The sequence below is a fragment of the Anser brachyrhynchus genome, assembly GCF_964034855.1.
Source record: "Anser brachyrhynchus genome assembly, chromosome: Z".
Lineage (NCBI taxonomy): Eukaryota > Metazoa > Chordata > Aves > Anseriformes > Anatidae > Anser > Anser brachyrhynchus.
The window spans coordinates 43,177,865-43,198,963 of record NC_137697.1 but is presented as its reverse complement, the minus strand read 5'-3'; the positions used below and the strand labels follow the sequence as shown (position 1 = coordinate 43,198,963).

Sequence of the window (21,099 nt, the reverse complement as noted above, 5' to 3'; positions counted from 1 at the left end):
TCTGAGACAGCCAAGAAGAGGTGCTCATAGCAGTGCTAACAGGTGAGTTTGTGACTGCTGACGGGACGCATCTCCCAGCCGCACCTTTTATATTTACAGAAAAAGGTGCGGAGGGGGCGCAGCTACCAGCGTGCCACGACAGACAAACAAAGCCGAGCCGCGACCACCAAGCCCCGTCAATTCCACCTTTATTTTAGCAAAACGAAGGCAACCCCCAGCCCATTCCACCCCCCCCCCCCCCCCCCCCGGTGCTCCGGTGGGAGCCGCTGCCCCCGCCGCCGGGCTCTGCCCTCCCGCCCCTCGCCCCCTCAGCGCCAACGGCCGCCGTGTGACCGTTGCTTCGCAGCGGCGGCGAGCGGCGGGGGGGGGGGGGGGGGGGGGGGGGGAGGAGTGCGGCGGCGGAGCCCCGTGCGTGCCGCCGCCGGTCACGTGGGCGGCGGGAGCGGGGCCGGCGGCTGCGGGCGGTGAGGCGGCGGCGGCAGCAGCATGGCGGCGGCGCTGGGCGGCCTGGGCCTCCTGCGGGGCCGGCTCCGGCTCCGGCTGGCCGCCGCGGCCGCCTCCCCCCCCTCCTTCTCCTCCTCCTCCTCCTCGTCGGCGTCGTGCCTCGGGCCCCGCGCGGCGGTGCGGGGAGGCGCTGCCGCTCGCCCCGCGGCCGGGAGGAGCTACGGCTCGGAGGCGAAGGAAGAGGAGGAGCTGCGGGTCCGGTACCTGGACGACGAGCACAAAGGTAACGAGGGGGAGGCGGGCACCGGCACGGCACGGCACGGCACGGCTCGGCCCGGGCCTCCCGGCGGGGTGACCCCTGCGCCGCCACGGGGGGCGGTGGCGCCGAGCGCGGGGCGGGGCCGCGCCGGGCCGGGCCGTGCCGGGCGTCCTCGGGGAGCTGCGCGGCGCCGGGGGCTCCTCCTCTCCTCCTCCTCCTCGCCGGCCCGTGTCCCTGTCGGAACAGGTCCAGCCGCCCCCCCCCGAGCCGTTCTCGCCCCCAGCACCCTGCTGGGTGGTGTTTTGTGGCCGCTCTGAGGGCGGAAAAGAGGGTTTGGCGGCGAACGGCTGCAGCTCGGCAGCATCCCGCACCTGCTGGCTGGGACAGACAGCGGTGCAGAAGTTACGTCCGCGTTTTGTTTTCTCCAAAGCGTGGCTTCAGCACCCTTGTTCATCTCATGCTGCTTTCCTAGTCAGCTTTACTTCTCTCCGCTTCTGCTGCTGCCAACTGCTCCTAGCCTTGATTTCCTCAGCTGTGCTAAGAGTCTTGTTTTAATCCCCCTGGTTAAGAAATCAGTGCTTCAATTTAATCTGCAGCCCCGTGCATTACAGCAATGCTACAAAGCTGGTGAAGGGCCTGGAACACAAGTCCTGTGAGGAGCAGCTGAGGGAGCTGGGGTTGTTTAGGCTGGAGAAGAGGAGGCTCAGGGGAGACCTCATTGCTCTCTACAGCTACCTGAAAGGAAGGTGTGGGGAGCTGGGGGTCGGCCTCTTCTCACAGATAACCAGTGATAAGACTAGAGGGAGTGGCCTCAAGGTGAGCCAGGGAGGTTCAGGTTGGAAATGAGGAGACATTTCTTCTCAGAAAGAGTGGTCAGGCATTGGAATGGGTTGCCCAGGAAAGTGGTGGAGTTATTGTCCCTGGGGGTGTTCAAGGCAAGGTTGGACGTGATGCTTAGGGACATGGTTTAGTGGGTGACAATGGTGGTAGAGTGATGGTTGGACCAGATGTTCTTGGTGATCTTTTCCAACCTTAATGATTCTGTGATTCTCAACAACACTTTGTATTTCTGATTAGGTTTGGTGCTTACTAGATTTTGGAGGTGTTATTGTGTGGATGTATTTGATCTCCTTGGGTGTTTGTCACTTGCAAAGTTGTGTGCAGCAGGGCTAGGAATGGTAGACCACCAGTGATAGGACCCAAGGGAACAGCATGGAGCTGCATCGTGGGGGCGTGTCAGGCTGGGTGTTAGGGAAAGGTTCTTTGCTGAGAGGGTGATTGGGCACTGGAACAGGCTCCCTAGGGCAGGGGTCATGGCCCTGAGCATGATGGAGTTTAGTCAGTGTTAGGACAAAACTCTCAGACACATCGTCTGGTCTTTGGGTGGTCCTGTGCAGAGCCAGGAGTTGGCCTTAATTAGTCCTTGTGGGTCTCTTCCACCTCAGGGTTTTCTGTGATAAAGAGTAGCTGTAAGCTTTCCTTCACAGGATCAGGCAATTCCAAAATATCGCAAGTCAAGCAGGCGGGCAGAAGGCCAGATTTGCTGACAAGGGATCTTCTGGAGCTTAGGTGAAAAAAGAAAATGTACGGCTGCGGGAATCAGGGTCAGACAACATGGAAGGACTACAGGGACACTGTTCGCGTTTGTAGGAAGAAAATTCGTGTGGCCAAAGCCCAATTAGAGTTGAAGCTGGCCAGGTGCTTGGGAGACAATAAAAAGGTTTTTTTTAGATATATGAACAGAAAAAGGAGGATCAAAGAAAACATAGGTCCACTACTTGTTGGGGATGGTCACCTCACAGACAAGGACACAGGCAAAGCAGAGACGTTTAATGCCTTCTTCGCCTCTGTCTTCAACGCCGATGATGGGCTCCGGGACCCAGGGTGCCCTGAGCTGGAGGACCATGACGGTGGGAATGACAAACTCCCAACTCACCCTGAACGTGTCTGGGATTTGCTGTTCCACCTGGATCCATACAAGTCCATGGGTTTGTCTGGGATTCATCCCAGGGTGCTTAAAGAGCTAGGAGTCTCATCTCGAGACCTCTCAATTATTTTTCAGTGGTCTTGGGAATCTGGAGAGGTCCCAGTAGACTGGAAGCTGGCAAAAGTTGTGCCAATTTTCAAGAAGGGTAAGAAAGAGGACCCTGGCAACTAAAGGCCTGTCAGTCTCACATCAGTGCCTGGTAAAATTATGGAGAATTTTATCCTGGGAGTTACTGAAATGCAGCTGGGGGACTGTGCAGTCATAGGTCACAGCCAACATGGGTTCATGAGGGGTAGGTCCTGTTTGACAGATCTAATTTCCTTTTATGAAATTGGATATCAGGAAGAGGTTCTTTACAGTGAGGGTTATCTCAGACTGGAACAGCTCCCCAGGGTTGTAGTCACAGCACCAAGCCTGTTGAAGTTTAAGAGGCGTTCGGACTCTTAGTCACACGGTCTGAATTTTTGGGTAAACCTGTGTAGAGCCAGGAGTTGGACTCGATGATCCTTGTAGGTCCCATCCAACTTGGGATATTCTATGATTCTGAGGGTTTATTTTTAGAGCCATGATGTTCTACCTACTTTTATGGAGAAGGCCATAGTGTGGAGCACTATCCTTCTGAGGTGTATGGATTTCTTTAGGTGGCTAGTAGGTCTTGGAACAACCATATTTTGAGATGCATGATTCGGTTTACATCTTTCAGAACATCAACACAGTTGTTTGAGACCATCTGCAAACTTGGTCAGGCATCTTTGAATTGGGCATACGTGTATACAGATTCGTATGCACATGCAGAGTTGTTACTTTAAAACTGAATTTTAGCTCGAGGGTTAGATTTTTTTTTTAAAAGGAAAACTGATGTTCTGTTTCATCTGATTGCTCATAAGAGGCAATAAGGTTGATAATGTAATCTGATCCTGCAGTCCACTTCTATCGGAGTGACTGTTCTGACCCAACTCTTCTGCAGTTCCTTGAAGACAATACTTGATTAGCCCTGTTTTCTCAGCCAACTGTGGGACTGGAAATTGGTTTTAAACTTTTATTTTAATTTTAAGCTTATTTTAAATCTAGGTGGAGGCAAGGCAGGAGCAAAGAAGACTCGACAGAATGTTTGGGGGTGGATTTGCTTGTTTCGTCTGTGCTTTTCCAACAAGTCGGTAGAAGATACTTGAGTACTACCTAAGGTCATGGGTTTTATTTCTGTCATTAGGCAGCTAGTAATAGAGTTACTGGTACTGTGTTCCAGCTGTGGAATGGCTAGCGACTATTACTTCTATAATGTTATGAATGTGTTTTGTACAGTGTATCAATCTTAAGTTCATTGCTGTGTGTTTTTAATGTAGATAATACAAATTTGATTGTGCAGAGAATTGGAGGAGGTTTTTGAAGAGATGTTGCAGAGACAGCTAAAGTTTGGCATGTCAGTAGCCTAATCTGTTTTTATTTTTCCTGATGAAAAATTCTTCTTGAAGTTTTTTTAGTTTTCAGAAAATACTAGTCTGTTAAATGTGGCATTAAAGCTGCCCCAAAACATGGTATGCAGTTTGGAGTGGTAAATCAGCTCTGGATATTTTAAGGGAGGACCAATCACTATTTTTAATTCATAGATTCACTTCAAAGAGAAGGAATTTTCTTTGGTTTTGTCTTTCAGGAGGACATGGAAACAGATACTGTTTGTTGATAAAGGAGAAAAACAAGGGTCTAGAAGTAAGCCAGGAGACATACGCTTCATATGCCTCCCTCAGCAGCACGAAGAGCAGAACATGTTTTTGCAGAAGAAGAAACATGTCTCTGTCTGCTTCTTCCCTGTTCTGCCAGTGCACACCCTCCTCCTCGCCCCATGTGTCAAGTTCATCTGTCTCTGTTTGCTTACAGCATGCAATACCTCTGCTCCATCAGGATGCTTACTCCATATAAGCCGCAGGGGTCTCCTTCACTCTTCTCTCACTTACCGTTCCCATCTCCGGCAGCTCATGATGCAGAACTTCCCGAGTGGGACCCCAGTGCCATTGCCCCTTTACGTTCTTCCACTTCATGCTTCTTGACTGCACGTAGGGACAGACCCTGTCTACCCCGACTACCCTTCAAGGCAAGCGCGTGCTCATTGATACTGCTGTGATGCTCTTGTCCATGCGCAGTCTGTCTGAGTTGCTTGGAGGAAGATGCACAGGCTGGTACAGCAGAGACTTGTGGGGAGACAGGAAAATGACAGGAGCTGCCTCACACAGAGTTGGCGTGTCCTCTAGCTCTAGACAATTCTCACCCTTCAGGCAGAGAAGCAAAATGCCCTGCTTCATAACACTTCCACGTGACTCATGTACCACAGTTTTGGGACCTTGTTAAACATCTACTGCAATGAGACTATGTTTGGAAGGACTAGTTACTGAATTTGTTATTCAAGACTTTCCAACTTCCAGATTTGAACTTAACAAGAATACGAAAGATGTAGGATTTGAATATGGTTGTAAAATGCTCATGTATTCTGGACAACATGTTGCAGCTCATGTTGTTTGCAGTATCAGAGTCACGTATGAGTGTGGCTAAATGTCAGCGTATTGTTATTTTTAATTTAAATACCCATCTTGTACATTATTTGAAATTGTATTTGATTACCACTGTTAGATCTGAAATGTATTATCACTACTGAAATTTCAGAGCTTTTAGGCAAGTTGCATTAGCAAGCCCATTAGAAATTTTAATTAAGTTAGGGCTTTCGCTCTATAGGTGATAAATGAAATTAGCAGAAATATCTTTGCAATCCTGACTGAAGTGTTGCAGTGTTACTTACTGGAAAGTGTTGCAAGTATTCGTAAATTTTAGATTTTCCACTAGAATAACTATTGATGTTTATATTTTTTATCTGTTTTTAGTTTGGGTAGTGTATATAAGACAGCTTTTTGACCTCATCAGTTAGAATTTTAATGTATGTAATACAGGCAGAACAAATATGGTCTCGTTTGAGGTAGTTTATTCAGAGGCTGGAAACTTAATAGCGAGCTGATAAATCAGAATAGTTTACGTTCCCTTCTTTTTCCGTCTTTTAAAAAAGTTAGAGCAGACGTGGTGTACTAATTTAAGAAATGCAGGAAAGATTTTTGAAGTTACACTTTGAGATAAGAAGGTGCTTAGGATTTTTGAGAAGTGCTTAGGTGTTTTTAAAAAATGCTGCTCAACGCGTACCTGTATGATTTTGCACATAACAGCTTCTTGAAAAATATGATCAACGGAAATGACCAGAATTGTGCATGGTATACTCACTATGGATTCTTGTTATGATTAAGAAAATATTGTACAATTAAAAAGCATCTCAGTCAACTCATCTGCTTTGGTTTATCTGAGTAGTTAAGTAAGACAAACTTATAACTTTTCTCTCTTCATTCTTCCCTTTCTCAATGCAGAAGTGGTTTTTTTTGGTTATGTAAAAGAACATTTGGATACATTTTTTTTGTGTGTGATTGTGTATATATAATACAAATAAATGTGTTTTTCTAAGTACTTTTTATAGAGATCAAGTGAATCTTAGTAAGACAAATTAACGATATGAATGTAGAAGGACTCATTTGTAACTAACAATTTAAATGTGTTTCTACTAAATGCTGAGGATGAGTATTTTTTGAAAAGTACGAAGCACAAGATAAAACAGATAAAAATTGTTATTTAAAGCAAGATTTCCTGTGTGCCGATATAAGCTGTAGTTAGAACATGATCTAATCACTTCACTTAAATTGGCCCACCCTGTTTTTTTACAATACAGAAAGAAATACGATTTTCTCTTTCAGAAGTTTTAAATAATGATAGCATCATGCATTTTTGCTGCCCCTATCAAAATACAAGAATGCTTTAATATGATCTACTTACTCATAAAAATCCCAAATTTAGTGCACACTATGAAATGAGGATGTGTCTAGGAATTTAAAGGTATTTTGAAGTTATCATTCATTTATATGTATTTTGTCTCACTGAAACATTTTTGTTTTCATTCTCCTTTGACTTCACTATATTTTTCTCTTAAATGTTAAGAATTATATAACAGCTTTCTCTGGTGGCAGATGTAACATATAAGAAGAGAACATATTGTATCTTTGCATATGCTCTTCCTCTGATGGTTGCTGGAGAATACAGAGGGAGCATGACTACTTTTTTAGTCAGCATTGGAAGTCAACTGAATCCCTTGGAGAATCTATCTAATAGAGTGAAAATTTCTTTTTAGTATGTGTCTGTAATTTTTAATAGATACACCTTATTTGCTGAAGAGTGTTCTGGAGTAATGTGGACATGACTCCCAGGAAAAAATTATGAAATCGATATTGCATTCAGCATAGTGTGAATATTAATATTATATAATGAAAATGAATATATTCATTTTCAATATATCTACCCTTCTCTGATGCTGTGAAGATACTGGAATTGATCTATTATGATTTCTTCTGATATTTGTTGGCGAATATGATGATGACTCTTTACTTTTTTTTTGGATAGTTTTTTTCAAACTTTTTTTTTTAAGATATTGGAAAGCATGCCTGTATGTGGAGACTTTAGGAAGAAAGAATGATGACTAACTGCTTCAGATGAAGATGTAACAGATATTTCAAAATATATATGCCAATAATCATCTTTTCATATTGCTAAATATTTGTCAGAATGGTTACTTCTACGGCAGTAATGTGTAAACTTTGCTGTTTTTTTTTTTTTACTTCTTTTAAATGGTTTGGTGGGGTTCTGCATTGCTGTATGGAGCCTGATTATTCCTTTTTGCCCTGGTTAGGGAACTTTCTCCAATCTAAAATTTGTATACCTGTGTGACCAGGCCTTTAAATCTTGTTGGATGCCCAAAGCAGGAAGACTTGCCTTAAACAGTTTCTGTCTGGAGATTCTTCTATGATTCTTGAGGTGGGCAGAGGAACGGAGAAAGTATATTCTTAGGATTGAATTGCTCAACTGGAAATCAGGAAGTCTATTTTTCTATTTCAGTTATGTGACTTTTCAGCAGGTACCCAATCTGTCTGTAGTTTGGTCACTGATTAATATATTGGGAACCCCAAGTCTTACTGCAATATTAACAAACAAACAAAAACACAAGGAATTTAAGGATGCACAGATACTATAGTAAACCAGTAGTAGGATTTTCTGGTATTAATCTCATATGTTTTTCTGGTTGTAGTTCTTGCTTCACTTTTTTTTTTCTTTTTTCTTATTTGAGAAATAGAATAGCTGTGTGGGTGTCATCTATATTTACCTCACTTTTCTGGAAAGGGAGGCAGAACTGCTAGTTTTATGACTTGATGTGACACTGCTAAGAAGAATCAACCTGTATGATTTATCTTCAAGGAGCCTTTCTTTGTAGGAAAATTACTAAATGTGTTTTAATGTTAATTGAGAGTTCCTTCTGAATACACTAATATTGGTGGTGGTAATTAAAGAGTGTCATTGCCATTGAAAAAAAACATGCTTCTGCAAAAGACCTTACTTCCAAACTAAAAAATAGTTTGGGATGATGATGTCTTCAGTTTGTTCAGATATTGGATATGCAAGTGTGCCTGCCTTAGAGCCTAAAATCAAAGCCAGGTCACGTTGCCTTTTGTTATTTTAAAATGCTGTGCTGCTTTTGCCTAATTTACTTGTGTGAGCGTGTAAAGTATTGGAATTTGGAATATTCCTCGTGAAGAATAAGTTGTGACAGTAGAAGAGTGCTACAGTCAGAAGCGTTACATGAATTTTGTCCTGTTTGTTTAATAGAACAACCAGATTCCTGTTTAAGTGCTGAATGAGGGACCTTGCAGGATGTCCTAGATGAAGACCTCCAACCATGTTGATGAACGGGTGGGAGTTCAGGCTTACAGAACAAAGGAATGAAGGTTGTTTGGGTCAGCCGGGCTCCTCTTCTCTATTTCTTGTTAGTGATCAACTGGACCTTGAGAACAAGCAAGAGCAATGTGTGCTCTCCTACTTGGGCTTAACCATTTTCATTGAACATTGAGCAGGGTAGACTTCAGAAGAGTTTGGCTAGACAATGGCTTCAAATTGGTAGCTGCAGGAGAAACAAGACCTCCGTTTAATTGCATGTGTGGGGGGGCACATCCATGCAGGAGGAAGAAGAGGAAGAGGAGTGGGCTCAAGGGCTATTAGGTCAGTTCTTTGGAAGGACATGTTTCTGTAAAGGAAAAGAAGTAGTGTGCACTGAGAAAACAAGACGGCCTCCAGAAGATGACTAAGAGTGCCAGATTTTAGAGATTATACATGCAGAGCTGAGTGTCGTGGTAGTGAATACACTGGCAAATACTGATTTTTTTTTTTTTTTGGTAGATTGATGGTAATATGGTAGGCATTTTTGTCTGAGATAATGGGAGTTCCGTTTCTCTCTTTCATTCCTGGTCCCTGACTTAGTCCTTTGTCCTCTTCCCTTTCTCTTTGCATCCCCAAGTTAAAAAAAATAATAATCCTGATGGGTAAGACTTTACCAAGGCTGGATCAATTTCATAGGACTATGTGCTGCTGTTTAGAATTCAGGGAGTTGTAATGCTGTCAGGATACAATTTTCTAAAAGATTACTATAGGCTTGGTACACTTACCACGGTAAACTCTCTGGGATTTTCCTATTTGACTGTCATGCCTATAAAACTGAAGGAGTAGGAATTAGGACAAAAAAATGTTGTTCCTTCTGCAGCATTCAAACCAGCACATGTAATCAGTCACTAAGCCAACTGATCTGTAACTGGTCTAAGGGAGCTGTAGATGTGTGACTGGAGCTGTGTGGACAAGCATTGAGCACAGTTTGTGTCTTGAGGTAGAATTTCTATACGATTTTTCTTCTTTCTAAACAAAAGTTCAGTTTTTCTCTTAATAGCATTGTGTCTGTGTTTGTTACTTCCTTTTACCTGTATCAGAATTGCTTAGCTCTTGCTTTGAGAAGTTTCTCAGCGCATGCTGTCTAAATATGGAAACATATGCTTTACAGTAGAGTGTCTTGCCTGATTGCATGTCAGCACTTCACACACAAACATGAAATTAGTGCATGCAATAGTGGAATTACACGTTTAGCCCTTGTGAGCACTATTTCCATGTTAAGGTATTAGGGCCGTATTCTAGTACTTGAAATACATGTCACTTCTGTTGAACACTGAAATGTTCAGCCCTGGGAAACTTTAGTCATTTTTTTTTCTTTTTAAAACTCTCTGTAGCTAAACGATTACAGTAGCATGTTGTTTTCTATTTTTGTAATCCTCAATTATGCCTTTTTTATAACATCAAAATAATTATATACAGAGATATTATTTTCTATATTGTAACAATAATACCATTTTTCTTCCCCTCCAGGAATTGTGGTGCTTGGGTTAAACAGATCTCATGCCAAGAATGCCCTTAACAAAAATCTTTTAAAAATGGTAAGTGAAAAGAATAGTTTCTAGTATGAAGGTGAAACATTGGAATTAAATACTTCAAAAAGCGTTTGGTTATTCCCCTTCCTCCTTTTCTCTGTAGATGTCAAAAGCTGTGGATGCTTTGAAATCTGATAAGAAAGTACGAACTGTTATATTCCGGAGTGAAGTCCCAGGGATATTCTGTGCTGGTATGCAAACTTAATTTTCCTGAGAAGCTGGAAATCCGTATCTGATACCGTGCAGACACACACACACACAAAAAAGCCCAGATTCCAAGGAAACATGTCTTTTATATATATTCATCTCAGTAGCAAACAAAACGTTTTTGTATGTTGAATTTCCTCAATTGCTAACAAGAATTGAATATGTGTTTTATTCTTTCTGTGTCATAAAGTGTTTCAAAATATATAATAGATAATATTTGTGGTGGTGAAAATGTACTTAATTGAGCTCTTACAAGTTGTTACATTTACTTTAAAATGAGGACCAAATAATGCTAAGGGCTGTATAGAAAGTTATATTGAAACATATTTTAAAAACAATAAAATCAATTTTAAATAAAATGGACCTAAATAAACTTTAATCTAAAATTCATTATGAAATTGAATCTTACTGCAGACTGAATGTATTCCCCAGGCCCCCCCCCCCCCAAAAAAAAAGAAAAGGTACACAAGCAACTCAAATATATGTCCTGCCAGAGTCCTGAGAAAGCAAAAGCTCTCAGTTGCCAAACACTGAGAAACAGAAATTGTCAACACGTCAAAATCATTTGAAGCAAACATGTCTTTTGTAGATATCAAGTGAATAGTCTCTTTATACTGAGATGTCCTATTCAGTGGTTTGTTTGACTTTAATTTCAATCCATTTGAAATTGAAAACAGAAGTAGGTCAATCTTCTTTTGATATGTGAACAGAACTGTAAGGATAGAGGAGAAGATCAGTTCTAAAATCTTATGTTTTTGGTCATCTGTGCAGCGATTAAGCTTGCTAACCACACATAACATAATTAATTCCATTTTAAACACAAGATATTCTATCCAGTTTTAACTTATATAACATAATTAAACTCAACAAGAATTACTTAAATTTTTGTTGTTGTTGCCTTTAGTAAATTTGTTTGTATCCAGCTGCAGCTTGTTTGTTACAAGGCTTGTGAAAAGAATCTTCTCGAAAAAGAACAGTAGGCCATACAGTGTTTAGAAATACATACCAGTAGTTTAAATAGGCATGTATTGATAAGCATATTTAATTTAAAAGTTTCATCTTGGTTTGAAAGAACAATTTATAAAGATAAGTAACTAACAATAATCTTCAGGAAAATAAACAGGTTTAAAAGCTGCAGTTTTAAAACTTATGAGAAGTGTTGAATGTGCAGCATCAGATCAGCACATACAAGTGGGTTTTTAAGTTACGTAATTCATAGGAAAACATGGTTGTTAGTTAACACTTGTCAACAAATGATTTTTATAAACTTTTTTTAATATTCATGAATTTTATGGTAGCTGTAATATTGGAATTCTGAGAGCAGGCATGCTGATTTGGTGGAAGGGATTTGAGGTATGCTATTAAAATTGTATTTATGAACTCCAAATACTTCTTCAGTATTCCATGTTGGCTGGCTTTGCAAAGCTGTTTTGTTATTAAGATTTAAAGATGTCTTTATTGGCTGTTAACCTGGCTTAAAAAGACAACTTAGAGTATGTATACACAACTGGATGAAGACAAGATGCAAGTGTGTTTATGAGTGGACATTAGGAAGGGAAATTAACTCTGAAAATAAGAGTGGAAAAGGCTGGGGCTGGATATTTGTATCAGGATCTTAAATCAGGGAGTTAAGACAGGGTATGGACCAATTATCTGTAATTTTAAAAAGTAAAAAATGTCAGATAAAGATGGGCCTGAGAAAAGAAGCTCCTGCAGCTGAACCAGTGAAATTAAGGATGTTCCAACAGTGGTGACTGAAATTCAGGGTAAACCAGAAGACTTGAGGCAGAGTTTGTCAATGAAAATGGACAGGAAAAGCTCTGTGCCTGGATGGATTGCTTCTGTAAAAGACATTAAGGGGAGTCTGTAAAGTGAATGAAACTAGAGAAAACATAAGGGGCGTATGGAGAAAACAGATAATGGCTTAGGGAAGTAGGATGAAGGGAGGAACATACTGGATCTAACAAAGCATTATCTGGAGGGGACCCGCTTTGGAAATTCAGTAGGGCAGAAGAAAGTGTTTTCAAACTTAAATGTTAAAGGACAGTGTGTTGTTTCAAGATCACTTAATTTCTTTTAAAAAAAAGGAAGGATCATCTTGTGAAATGTTGTCACATTTTGTTTTGCATTGTAGTGCAATTCAGTTAGGCTAAGATTTGAATGTTTGTTTAATTTTTTTTTATTTCCTCAATTATGTTTTCTTGCTTGCATGTGTGGGAATGTATGGTTTTAAAAATACATTTTTTATGATGATTTTTTGGATCACCATCTGATGTTTTACTGACCGCATATTGAGAAACTTTGTCCTAGAATGTAATTCCCTTTTATGTGTGGAATGAAATCCAAGGTCCTCAAATCTTGCCATTCCTCAGCTATCAACAAAAATCTGTGAAAGCCACAAGCCAAGTGTCTTGTTTCCTTCTAAGGGCTAGTCCACAAAAGATGACATCCAACTGTTATTTGCTAAATGACAGTGTGGTTGATTAAAAGATTTAAAGTCTGCTGATGACTGATGTGGATTTGAGTATGATTCCAAATTACGGGATTCTTACATGGTGAACTGGGAGAGAAAAAAAGAGGAGTTGTATAAAAGAATGTAGAGACGTGCCAGCAATTGTATCCTTTCATTTCTGCTTAAATGTTCACTTTTGAATCTCTTACTACTCATTTCCCTTGTATCTCCTTTCTTATGATCTGTACTTTCATGGATGCAGGAAATTCCTTGTTAATGCTCTAGCACTGATCAAAAAGAACACCTAGAAATCAATGAAGAGCTTGGATGTTTTTAAGGCTGCATCATGTCTGTGAGGCCTTCTTCTGTTTCTCTCCAAAGTGTTCTGGCTGTAGGTCGCTTTTTAGCCTTTGTCTTCCTCTGTCTAAAAGTAAATAAATAAGATATTGGCCTTCCTGGAGTGAACATACATGATGAGTCCTGGCTTATGTAAGGCCATGTTGTATGCCTTCCCAGTTCTGAAGTCAATGCAGCTGAGCCCATGCAGGAATTGTTTTTGTTACGTGGCAGTATTCCATCCTCAAAGAAGGTACAGTCTGTACATGGAATAAGGCAGGTGTCCCGTGGGTAAAAAGCGTGTGATCAACTCATTAAGAGCTATGCTGTGTTTACACAGTGGGCTGAATTACATTTACATCGGTAATTAGAATAGTTTCATTTTTCATTATTAATGTAATATTAGTGGTGCTGCTCAGGTATTTTTGTTAGCAGATTTTCAGGGATCTTCATCTTCAAAAAATTTCTGGGAGATACGGTACTGTAAGGAAGGGAGGAAGGATTTATCTGCAAATTGTTGCAAAACCTTATCTTGGAGTGGAAGTGTATTCTGGGAGTTAGCCTTGCATTACAGGTTCTTCTGATCTCAACTATATAAAAGAAAGTACAATTGAAATACATTGGCCAGGAGCTACTTTTTTTAATTATTTTTTATTTTGTACAGTGTTCTCTATGTTTATGGCTCAGAGTTGAACAACGTAATTCTATACTGTAGAAAATTTGCTGTTCAGTCTCCTAAGGCTTTCAATAAAAGGCAAAACAAATTATATATTATATAATAATATATATTTATTTCAGGATAATACAAATAATATAAATTATATATATATACGTAAAAATAAAACTGTTATTACTGAAGTTGTGTAGAATGTTGTTTGGGCAAGCTGAAGGATGCCATCAGATTCATAGCCTTTCTTTTTCTTCTTTAATTACACCCTGTTGTTGCGACTGTCAGGTTCCTTATTTTCACGTTCTGTCAAGAAGATAGTTGTATGTGTTTAAAAAATTTACTCCCGGTGTGTTTGTGTCAGATAGTAACTTACTGTCCCATAGTCTATTGGATCAGTTTACAGCTAGTACTGTTAAATAGAGCCTCATGCTACTGTTCAACAGTTTTAAGTAATTAACCTTTTGCTTTCCCTTCTCTGTTGCCTGGCCAAACAGATCAATTGCTTAGCTCAGACTTTCCCAGTCTGGTCAGAAATTGATTGTGTTTCCTAAAAGTTCATATCCAAGTAATTGTCAGTTTCCCAGTATCTATCCATTCTCTGCTGATAAGAAGAATTCTCTCCCCTCATAGGGGAGAATGGAGTGCTGTGATTCCCTAGCAGAACAGACCACCTTTGGGTTTCATTTTCAATGGGAGTTGGAAGAGCTCAGGGGCAGGAACCTTTAACTTGTGATTTTCTGGGTAACTTTGTATCACAGAATCACAGAATAGTCTGGGTTGGAGGGAAATTTAAAGATCACCTAGTTCCAACCCTCTGCCGAGGGCAAGGACACTTTCTGCTAGATCATGTTGCTCAAATAATTATTATAAAACTATTCAGTATTGTTTCTCCGAAGAGAACTGCACTAATTAAAATAGAGGTTGTGAGATTAAGTTACTTGCATTGTATATCTGTGAACACAAAGAAGGCTTGAGGGCAATTGTATAATTGACAGATTTGAAGAAATGTTGTTCTTTGGAGACCTTCTTTCAGAAATCATTGAGACGCATCAGAATATGGATAGTTAACTTTTTTTGTTATTGTATCCAGCTTTCAAGGCAGCTTGAAAAATTTGGGTATTGGAGCTCTTCAAACCGCTTTGATCTAAAACAGCTTCAGTCACTGCAGCTTTGCCAATACAACCCCCTCTTGGAAATGCAGAAGTAATCTTTCTGCCAGAAAAAATTCATCGCTTGGGTCTGTGGTGTGAATAAAGCCAACACAAATGCTTTTTCTGTTGGCATAACTTGCGTACATCAAAATTTTGTTTCCAGCACAGCTAAATTGGCTATATGGTGCGTGGTTCCCGGCTGCCATTTCCAGCTGGTGTAGTTTTTCTGGCAGAAGTTTATGAAGTAAATGGGCCTGGGAGAGCAGATCCTTGAAAACTTCACTTATAAGGTTTTGATGTGGACTGAAAGAAAATGCCGAAGGAGGAAAGAAGTTCTGTAATAGCCTTCAAATTCTTTACCTATGCTTGTTTTTGTAGAACCAGCAAGAGTATTGCAGAGTTACAACTGTGGGTAGAGTCTCCTTTTTTCTTCCCAGTGTCTGTTAAGTAAGCAAGGAGAGAGGGTAGTATTTTCCCAGAGCATATTTCAGGTTCCAGCTCACACACAGAAACTGAGAAGAGAGTTAATGTATTACTCCACTGTTCCCTCCTGAGGATTCAGATAACTCATGAAAATACTTTAGTACCTTCTCAATATTTTCATTGCTGTATATACATTTAATTCCCGTCAATAAATTCCTTTAGTGATATTGTGTAGCTAGGTTCTGTTCTCTTTTTATCACTTAAAACTTTTACTAAGGTTTGGCTTCAGACTGATGCAAGCTGCTTGTAGTCCACAAGGCTCAGTGGCAGGTTGGTCAGCCATGCAACAGCTTTGTCCTATGAGTGGGTGCATAGTAATCTGTTAAGTTTGGTGTCTAAAGCTTGCATTTGCCCAGTGCTGGTTATTTTTCTTCTTAATGTTATTTCTGATGTTGTTTTTCTGAAAGAACTGATAGCTGCCATGATTTTGTAGTGCACATGTTGAGCAACTGAGCCAATAAAGAGTACACTCAGAATTTAATAGCCTAGTCCATAAAGAAAAAAGCCAAAGAAGAAAACCTTGTTTTAAAGGTCCTTCTTTTGGAAATACTGCAATCAGATAACTCCAAATGCTCCTAATACTGTCTGTCCTGAAGACGCACATTGAATTTTAGAAGAAATTGGAACAATTGTAGATTTTTGAGGACTGGAAAAGTTCATCTTTAAGCAGAAGATTGGTCTTAAGTATGGCAGAGCTGCTGTGTTCCTTGCATTGGAATGTAGCTCAGATGAGATCAACATATTTGATCCGTGTTATTCTTTATATCTTGCACTTGTTTACTTGAACCTTGTGGCTAATTGTAAGTAGAATGAGGTACTAGGCAATTAGCAAATAATGATACTAACAATAATAAATGCTTATAGTTAATGCAGCAGTTTCTAGCACAGGAAATAACTGTATGCATTACTTTATGCTGCGAAGACAGATAATTATAGAGATACCTTTTAGCTGCAGAAAAAATAAAAATGGGAAGGTTTCCAGGAATTTTCTCAGTAAGAGCTCAAGAATATAGCTGTGTTCCTTTTCTTTGTCTCCAAAAAAGGGATCCATTCCTCTTGAGGAGGCAAGCACAAGGGGTGGATTAGAAAGTTGGGTGGGACTGTCAGCAACAGTGCAGTTTTCAAATCAGCTCTAATTATGTGTGAAACTTTCAGCTAAGGATCACTTGTCTGCCTTCTCATTGTTGATTATGATGTCTGACTTGAGAAAATTATGGCAAAGCTTTTTTCTTATTTTCAGCTGTCTTCATGTTACTCTGTAGTCAGGAATGGAGTTTTTAATCCAGTGAATTGGGTTTATGTGTGATGTTTTTGGTAGCAGGGGGGCTGCAGTGATGGCCTGTGTGAAGAGTTGTGGGGGTGCTCCCATGTTGGACACAGCGAGTTCCAGTGGCTCCAAAAGGGACCTGCCGCTGTCTGAAGCTGAGCCATTAGTGATGCTGGTTAAACATCCATGATAACATATTTAAGAAGGGGGAAGAAAAGCTGCCTCACAGTAGCTGGGAGAGAGGAGTGAGAAAATGTGAGAGAAGCAGCCCTGCAGCCCCCCAGGTGAGTGCAGCAGGAGGGCAGGAGGTGCTCCAGGCAGGCAGCAGCAGTTCCCCTGCGGCCTGTGCAGGGAGAGGCCCCTGGTGGAGCAGGCTGTCCCCCTGCAGCCCATGGGTCCCACACGGAGCAGATCTCCACGCTGCAGCCCCCCCGTGGAGGAGCCCCCGGTGGAGCAGGTGGATGTGGCCTGGAGGAGGCTGTGGCCTGTGGAGAGCCCCCGCAGGAGCAGGCTCCTGACGGGAGCCCATGGGGGACCCACGCTGGAGTAGTCGGTTCCTGAAGGACTCTGCACTGTGGAAAAGATCCATGTTGGAGCAGTCATGAAGAGCTGCAGCCTGTGGGAAGGATCTACATGGAGCTGTGCACGAAGGACTTTATCCTGTGGGAGGGACCCCCTGATGGAGCCAGGGACCGGTGTGAGGAGGCAGAGATGAACTTTTATTAACTGATGGCAACTGTGATTCCCTATCCTTCCTGTTCCACTGGTGGCAGTCAGGAGTGAAGTTGAGCATAGGAAGAACCCCCGGGGAGTAGGTTTTGTTTCTCAGTATACTACTTGGTTATTGATTGGCAATAAATTAAATTAATCTTCCCCAAGTTTTGTCCATGATGGTAAAAGGAGAATGATCTTTCCATCCTTATCTCAACCCACAAACTTTCCCATCTTAGTTTCTGCTGTTCTGCTGAAGGAGAGTGAGAGAGCAGCTTGGTGGGCTCCTGGCAGCCAGCCAAAGTTGACCCACCAGTTATTGTCGATTTTCAAAAATAAGACTGAGGCTAAGCCTTTATTCTTGAGGAGCTCTGAAATTGAGAGTGGACCAGCTATATAAAGTCTCAGAGGAACTTGCTTTAAAAAGGTACTAAATAAAAGCAGAAGGGATGCTTTATCTCCAGTTGAGTGAGTAGTGACTGCTAATGCAGTAGTGTACAGAAGTAAAGTGGATTAACTTCAACAGAGGAGACTAAGTCTGTAGCTGTTTCATTTATTATTGTGTGTCTTGCTTGGTGAAAAGTTTATTTTTTTTTTTCCTTGGGCTTATCTGGGGCATCTGCTTAGGTGTCTCTCTTCTTATGTTGTGTTCTGTAAACACTTGCTATGAGATACATATTAGGAAATTCTGGGTTTATCTCTCCTTTCTTTTAACGTTCTCTAGTAAGAACTTTAGTTTAGTTTTTCCTTCGGTGCTGGGATCAATTTATAAAAACATTTTATTTTACGTCTAAGAGAGACTCCATATTGCTGCTGGTTGAAGACTAGTTGGATTGATAGTACTTTCAGCCACAGTGTACTTTTATCCATGACTGAAGATTTTCATAGGCTCTAGTGGAAGTAGAAACAATTTTCTTCATTGCTAATATTGCCACAGCATAACACTTAATTACCAGAAACTTTTTTTTCCTTTGGTTGTATTCAGCTGGGATGCCAGTTGAGGATATTTCCATGCAATTTTTCTTCCTTTTTTGGTCTTGAATCTGCTGTAGACCGTAGCTCACTGAGCACAAAGCTGGTAAGTAACGTATTTAAGATCAGGCTATTAGGGAAAGGCAAATTACGAAAGCCAGCTAGAGATCCATCTCTTTAGCATTATTCTAATTTGATTGATATAACTTTGAGCTGTAAAAGGCAAATCTCATGAAGGAGAATGTTTGACCATTCCTTCTTACGTGTGATGTACCTGATTCAAAAATGAAAATGTAAGTGGTTGATTGACCCTAGTTACACAAACATTCTTCTCTCCCCCATTAGAATTGAAGCTGTCTTAGATATGAGATCCATGCTGTTACTTAAAATACACTTAAAAACCCAAATGTCTGAATTGGTCCTCTGCTTATTGTGGTGATTCTTCACATTATAAGCTTCCAAGTAGAATTGAAGTTTTTGTGGACAGTGACTTATTAGGAATGATCAAGCTTGGTAACTAGTGATGGTGTAAGACTGCTTGCTGAAGGTTGGTGTCTGTAATACAACCACGTGGAACTGCAAAACAACTTCTGTTATTGAAAGTATTGGATTATTTATGAAATGGATATCTATATTTAGAACCAATTTTAAGCAACAAGGGGCTATACATGGTGTCATTTCACAGGTTTGTGTGTTCTCGAAAGTATACAAGCAGAGCTATTTTTGGCTGTTTAACTTATCGAGCTTGTGATAGTTTCAACTGCAGATTAAAAAAATGCTATGCTTATTTTTTAATCCTGTATAAGTAGTTTAAAGCATTGTCTTGTCTTCTAATTTGCTAGAAAAAAAATATAATTAATGTGGTATTTTCTAGAAATATATTTTTATATTTTTTTCAGTGAAAACCACCTTAAATTATTAACTTCTAGATAAAGTGTATATTTCTGAGAGGGCGAAATCTGGTTAGTTCTGTATTTTAACCAGTGGAGTGTAACAGGAGGCAGGAATGGCTTTCTCAAAACCATTAAAACTTATTGCAAAAGCATGGGGAAGAATTGATCAAATTGAATGCCTAAAATTATCAAATTCAAATATGAAATACAAACTATGCTGTTAATGCGTTCTGAAGTAGTCACCATGCTTAGGTATATGAGAAATTTATGTTTGGATTCTGTGTGTCTTACACAGTCTTATGTCTAATTTACACCATGTTGAGTAAAAATTTTGAAAGTAGGTTTTATTTTCTATATTGGAGCGTGCTTTTACTTACAGAATGCACAAGTTAGTAGCCTAACTTTGGAGCTAACATTTTTATAGCTAGATGACTGAATGTTATTTCATTAATAAAAATAAATATATACCTTGTGAGTAGACACATTAAGTAGGATCCTGAGCAGATGGGGAGTTTCAGCAGTTTTGTGAGATGTTTGAAACTGACACAATGGTCAAGATCTTTTGAATGGCTAGAGAATTAATAAAGAAGAGTATAATATACCCGAGTATAAATTTTTAGTGACTTGGTATGTAAAGTTGACACAAGCAGGACCTGTGGAAAAGCATCTTCAAGTGTGTCCCAGAATTTAAATGAAAGTGACATGTCAAGATGATTGTGAAGCAGTGAAAAGCACTCTGCTTGTTTGCTATAGTGAATTTTCAGATAGTGTTTTCTAGAGTTTTTTGTTTTTTTTTAACAGAATAGACTAAAATAAAATGCAAAAAGATACCAGGAGGATGCAAAACATATTTTGTATTGGGAAAACTACATTCTGCAGTAGCTGCCTTTAGATAGTAAAATTATTCTTTTAAACACTGAAATAAGAATTTGGACATACTTCATACTTAAATAGTTTCTTTGTAAGAGGAACTGAGGAAAATTTATCAGAAATAGTTCTGCTCTGTATTTGTAATTTCTATTAGTATATTTCTCTAAGGTTTGATCTACAGTTGTTTTTGGTAATGTGACTGGGTTATGTAGGTTTATATGTAATAGAAATGAGTCTTCAGTGGTTATACTACGTGTATACTGCAATGCATTTAATTTTGGTTTTATAAATATTTTCTGTAGTACTTCTGTCAGGTTTATACAAACACTATTTTTCAAGGTTATTTGCAAAGATGCATTTTATTTGCTTATTCCCTTTGGTCTTTACTTTTGAACTATACTCATGGTGGCAGTGGTCCTAAATCAGAAATGCTTGTAATTAGATGATTGTGTGTCTGCATAGCCTTGGACCATGGTCTATATCATGTAAGAAATTTCTATACTCGTCTGATACAGAAGCAACAGTTACTTATATTTGTTATTTATTGATGTTCAGGTGAACTTGACAATGGTAAAAATGACGTGGCCTAGCTAGAAACTTGCATCACCACCATCAGACCAGATACGGTATCTGTGTTTGTGTCAGGATATGAGGACTGCGAGATCAGGTGCTGCTGAAGTCTTTGATTTCATAGAGTAGACTAGTGGAGATGATGCTGTATCTGAACAGCCTTTGCTTCTGTGGAGGAGAACAAAGTCTTCTTGGCATGCTTGAGAATGTTCTCTTAAGGAAAATCCTTAATATAACATCATTTGTTGTCTGTATGCTTTATAGATTCCAGCAGGTGAATTAGAGTTAGGTAACCTTTGATTCCATATCCAAACCTAAAGCAGCTAGAGCAAACGTGCCAGCTAAACTGGTATCTCTAGGATATTGGAAGTCGTGAGGTAGTTCAGGTGGGTCCTCTGATATCCTTATATCCTTACATCTGCCTTCTCTAGGTTACTGTATGTTGAGGTAT

At 40.2% G+C, this 21,099-nt stretch overlaps 1 protein-coding gene across 4 annotated transcripts in view; it reads left to right on the top strand.

Moving 5' to 3' along the window:
- Positions 1 to 403: 403 nt before the first annotated feature.
- Positions 404 to 21,099, top strand: part of AUH (AU RNA binding methylglutaconyl-CoA hydratase) — a 114,229-nt gene continuing 93,533 nt past the window's right edge. Inside the window, exons 1-3 of one of the 4 annotated variants that reach the window (XM_080575139.1) lie at positions 404 to 727; positions 10,005 to 10,072; positions 10,170 to 10,257. In XM_080575139.1, coding sequence (XP_080431265.1) covers positions 487 to 727; positions 10,005 to 10,072; positions 10,170 to 10,257 — 397 coding nt within the window. In that variant the 5' untranslated portion in view covers positions 404 to 486. Of the gene's footprint in view, positions 728 to 4,366; positions 9,475 to 10,004; positions 10,073 to 10,169; positions 10,258 to 21,099 lie in introns of those variants that run through there. The other 3 variants (XM_080575138.1, XM_080575137.1, XM_080575140.1) reach the window with 3 other exon arrangements.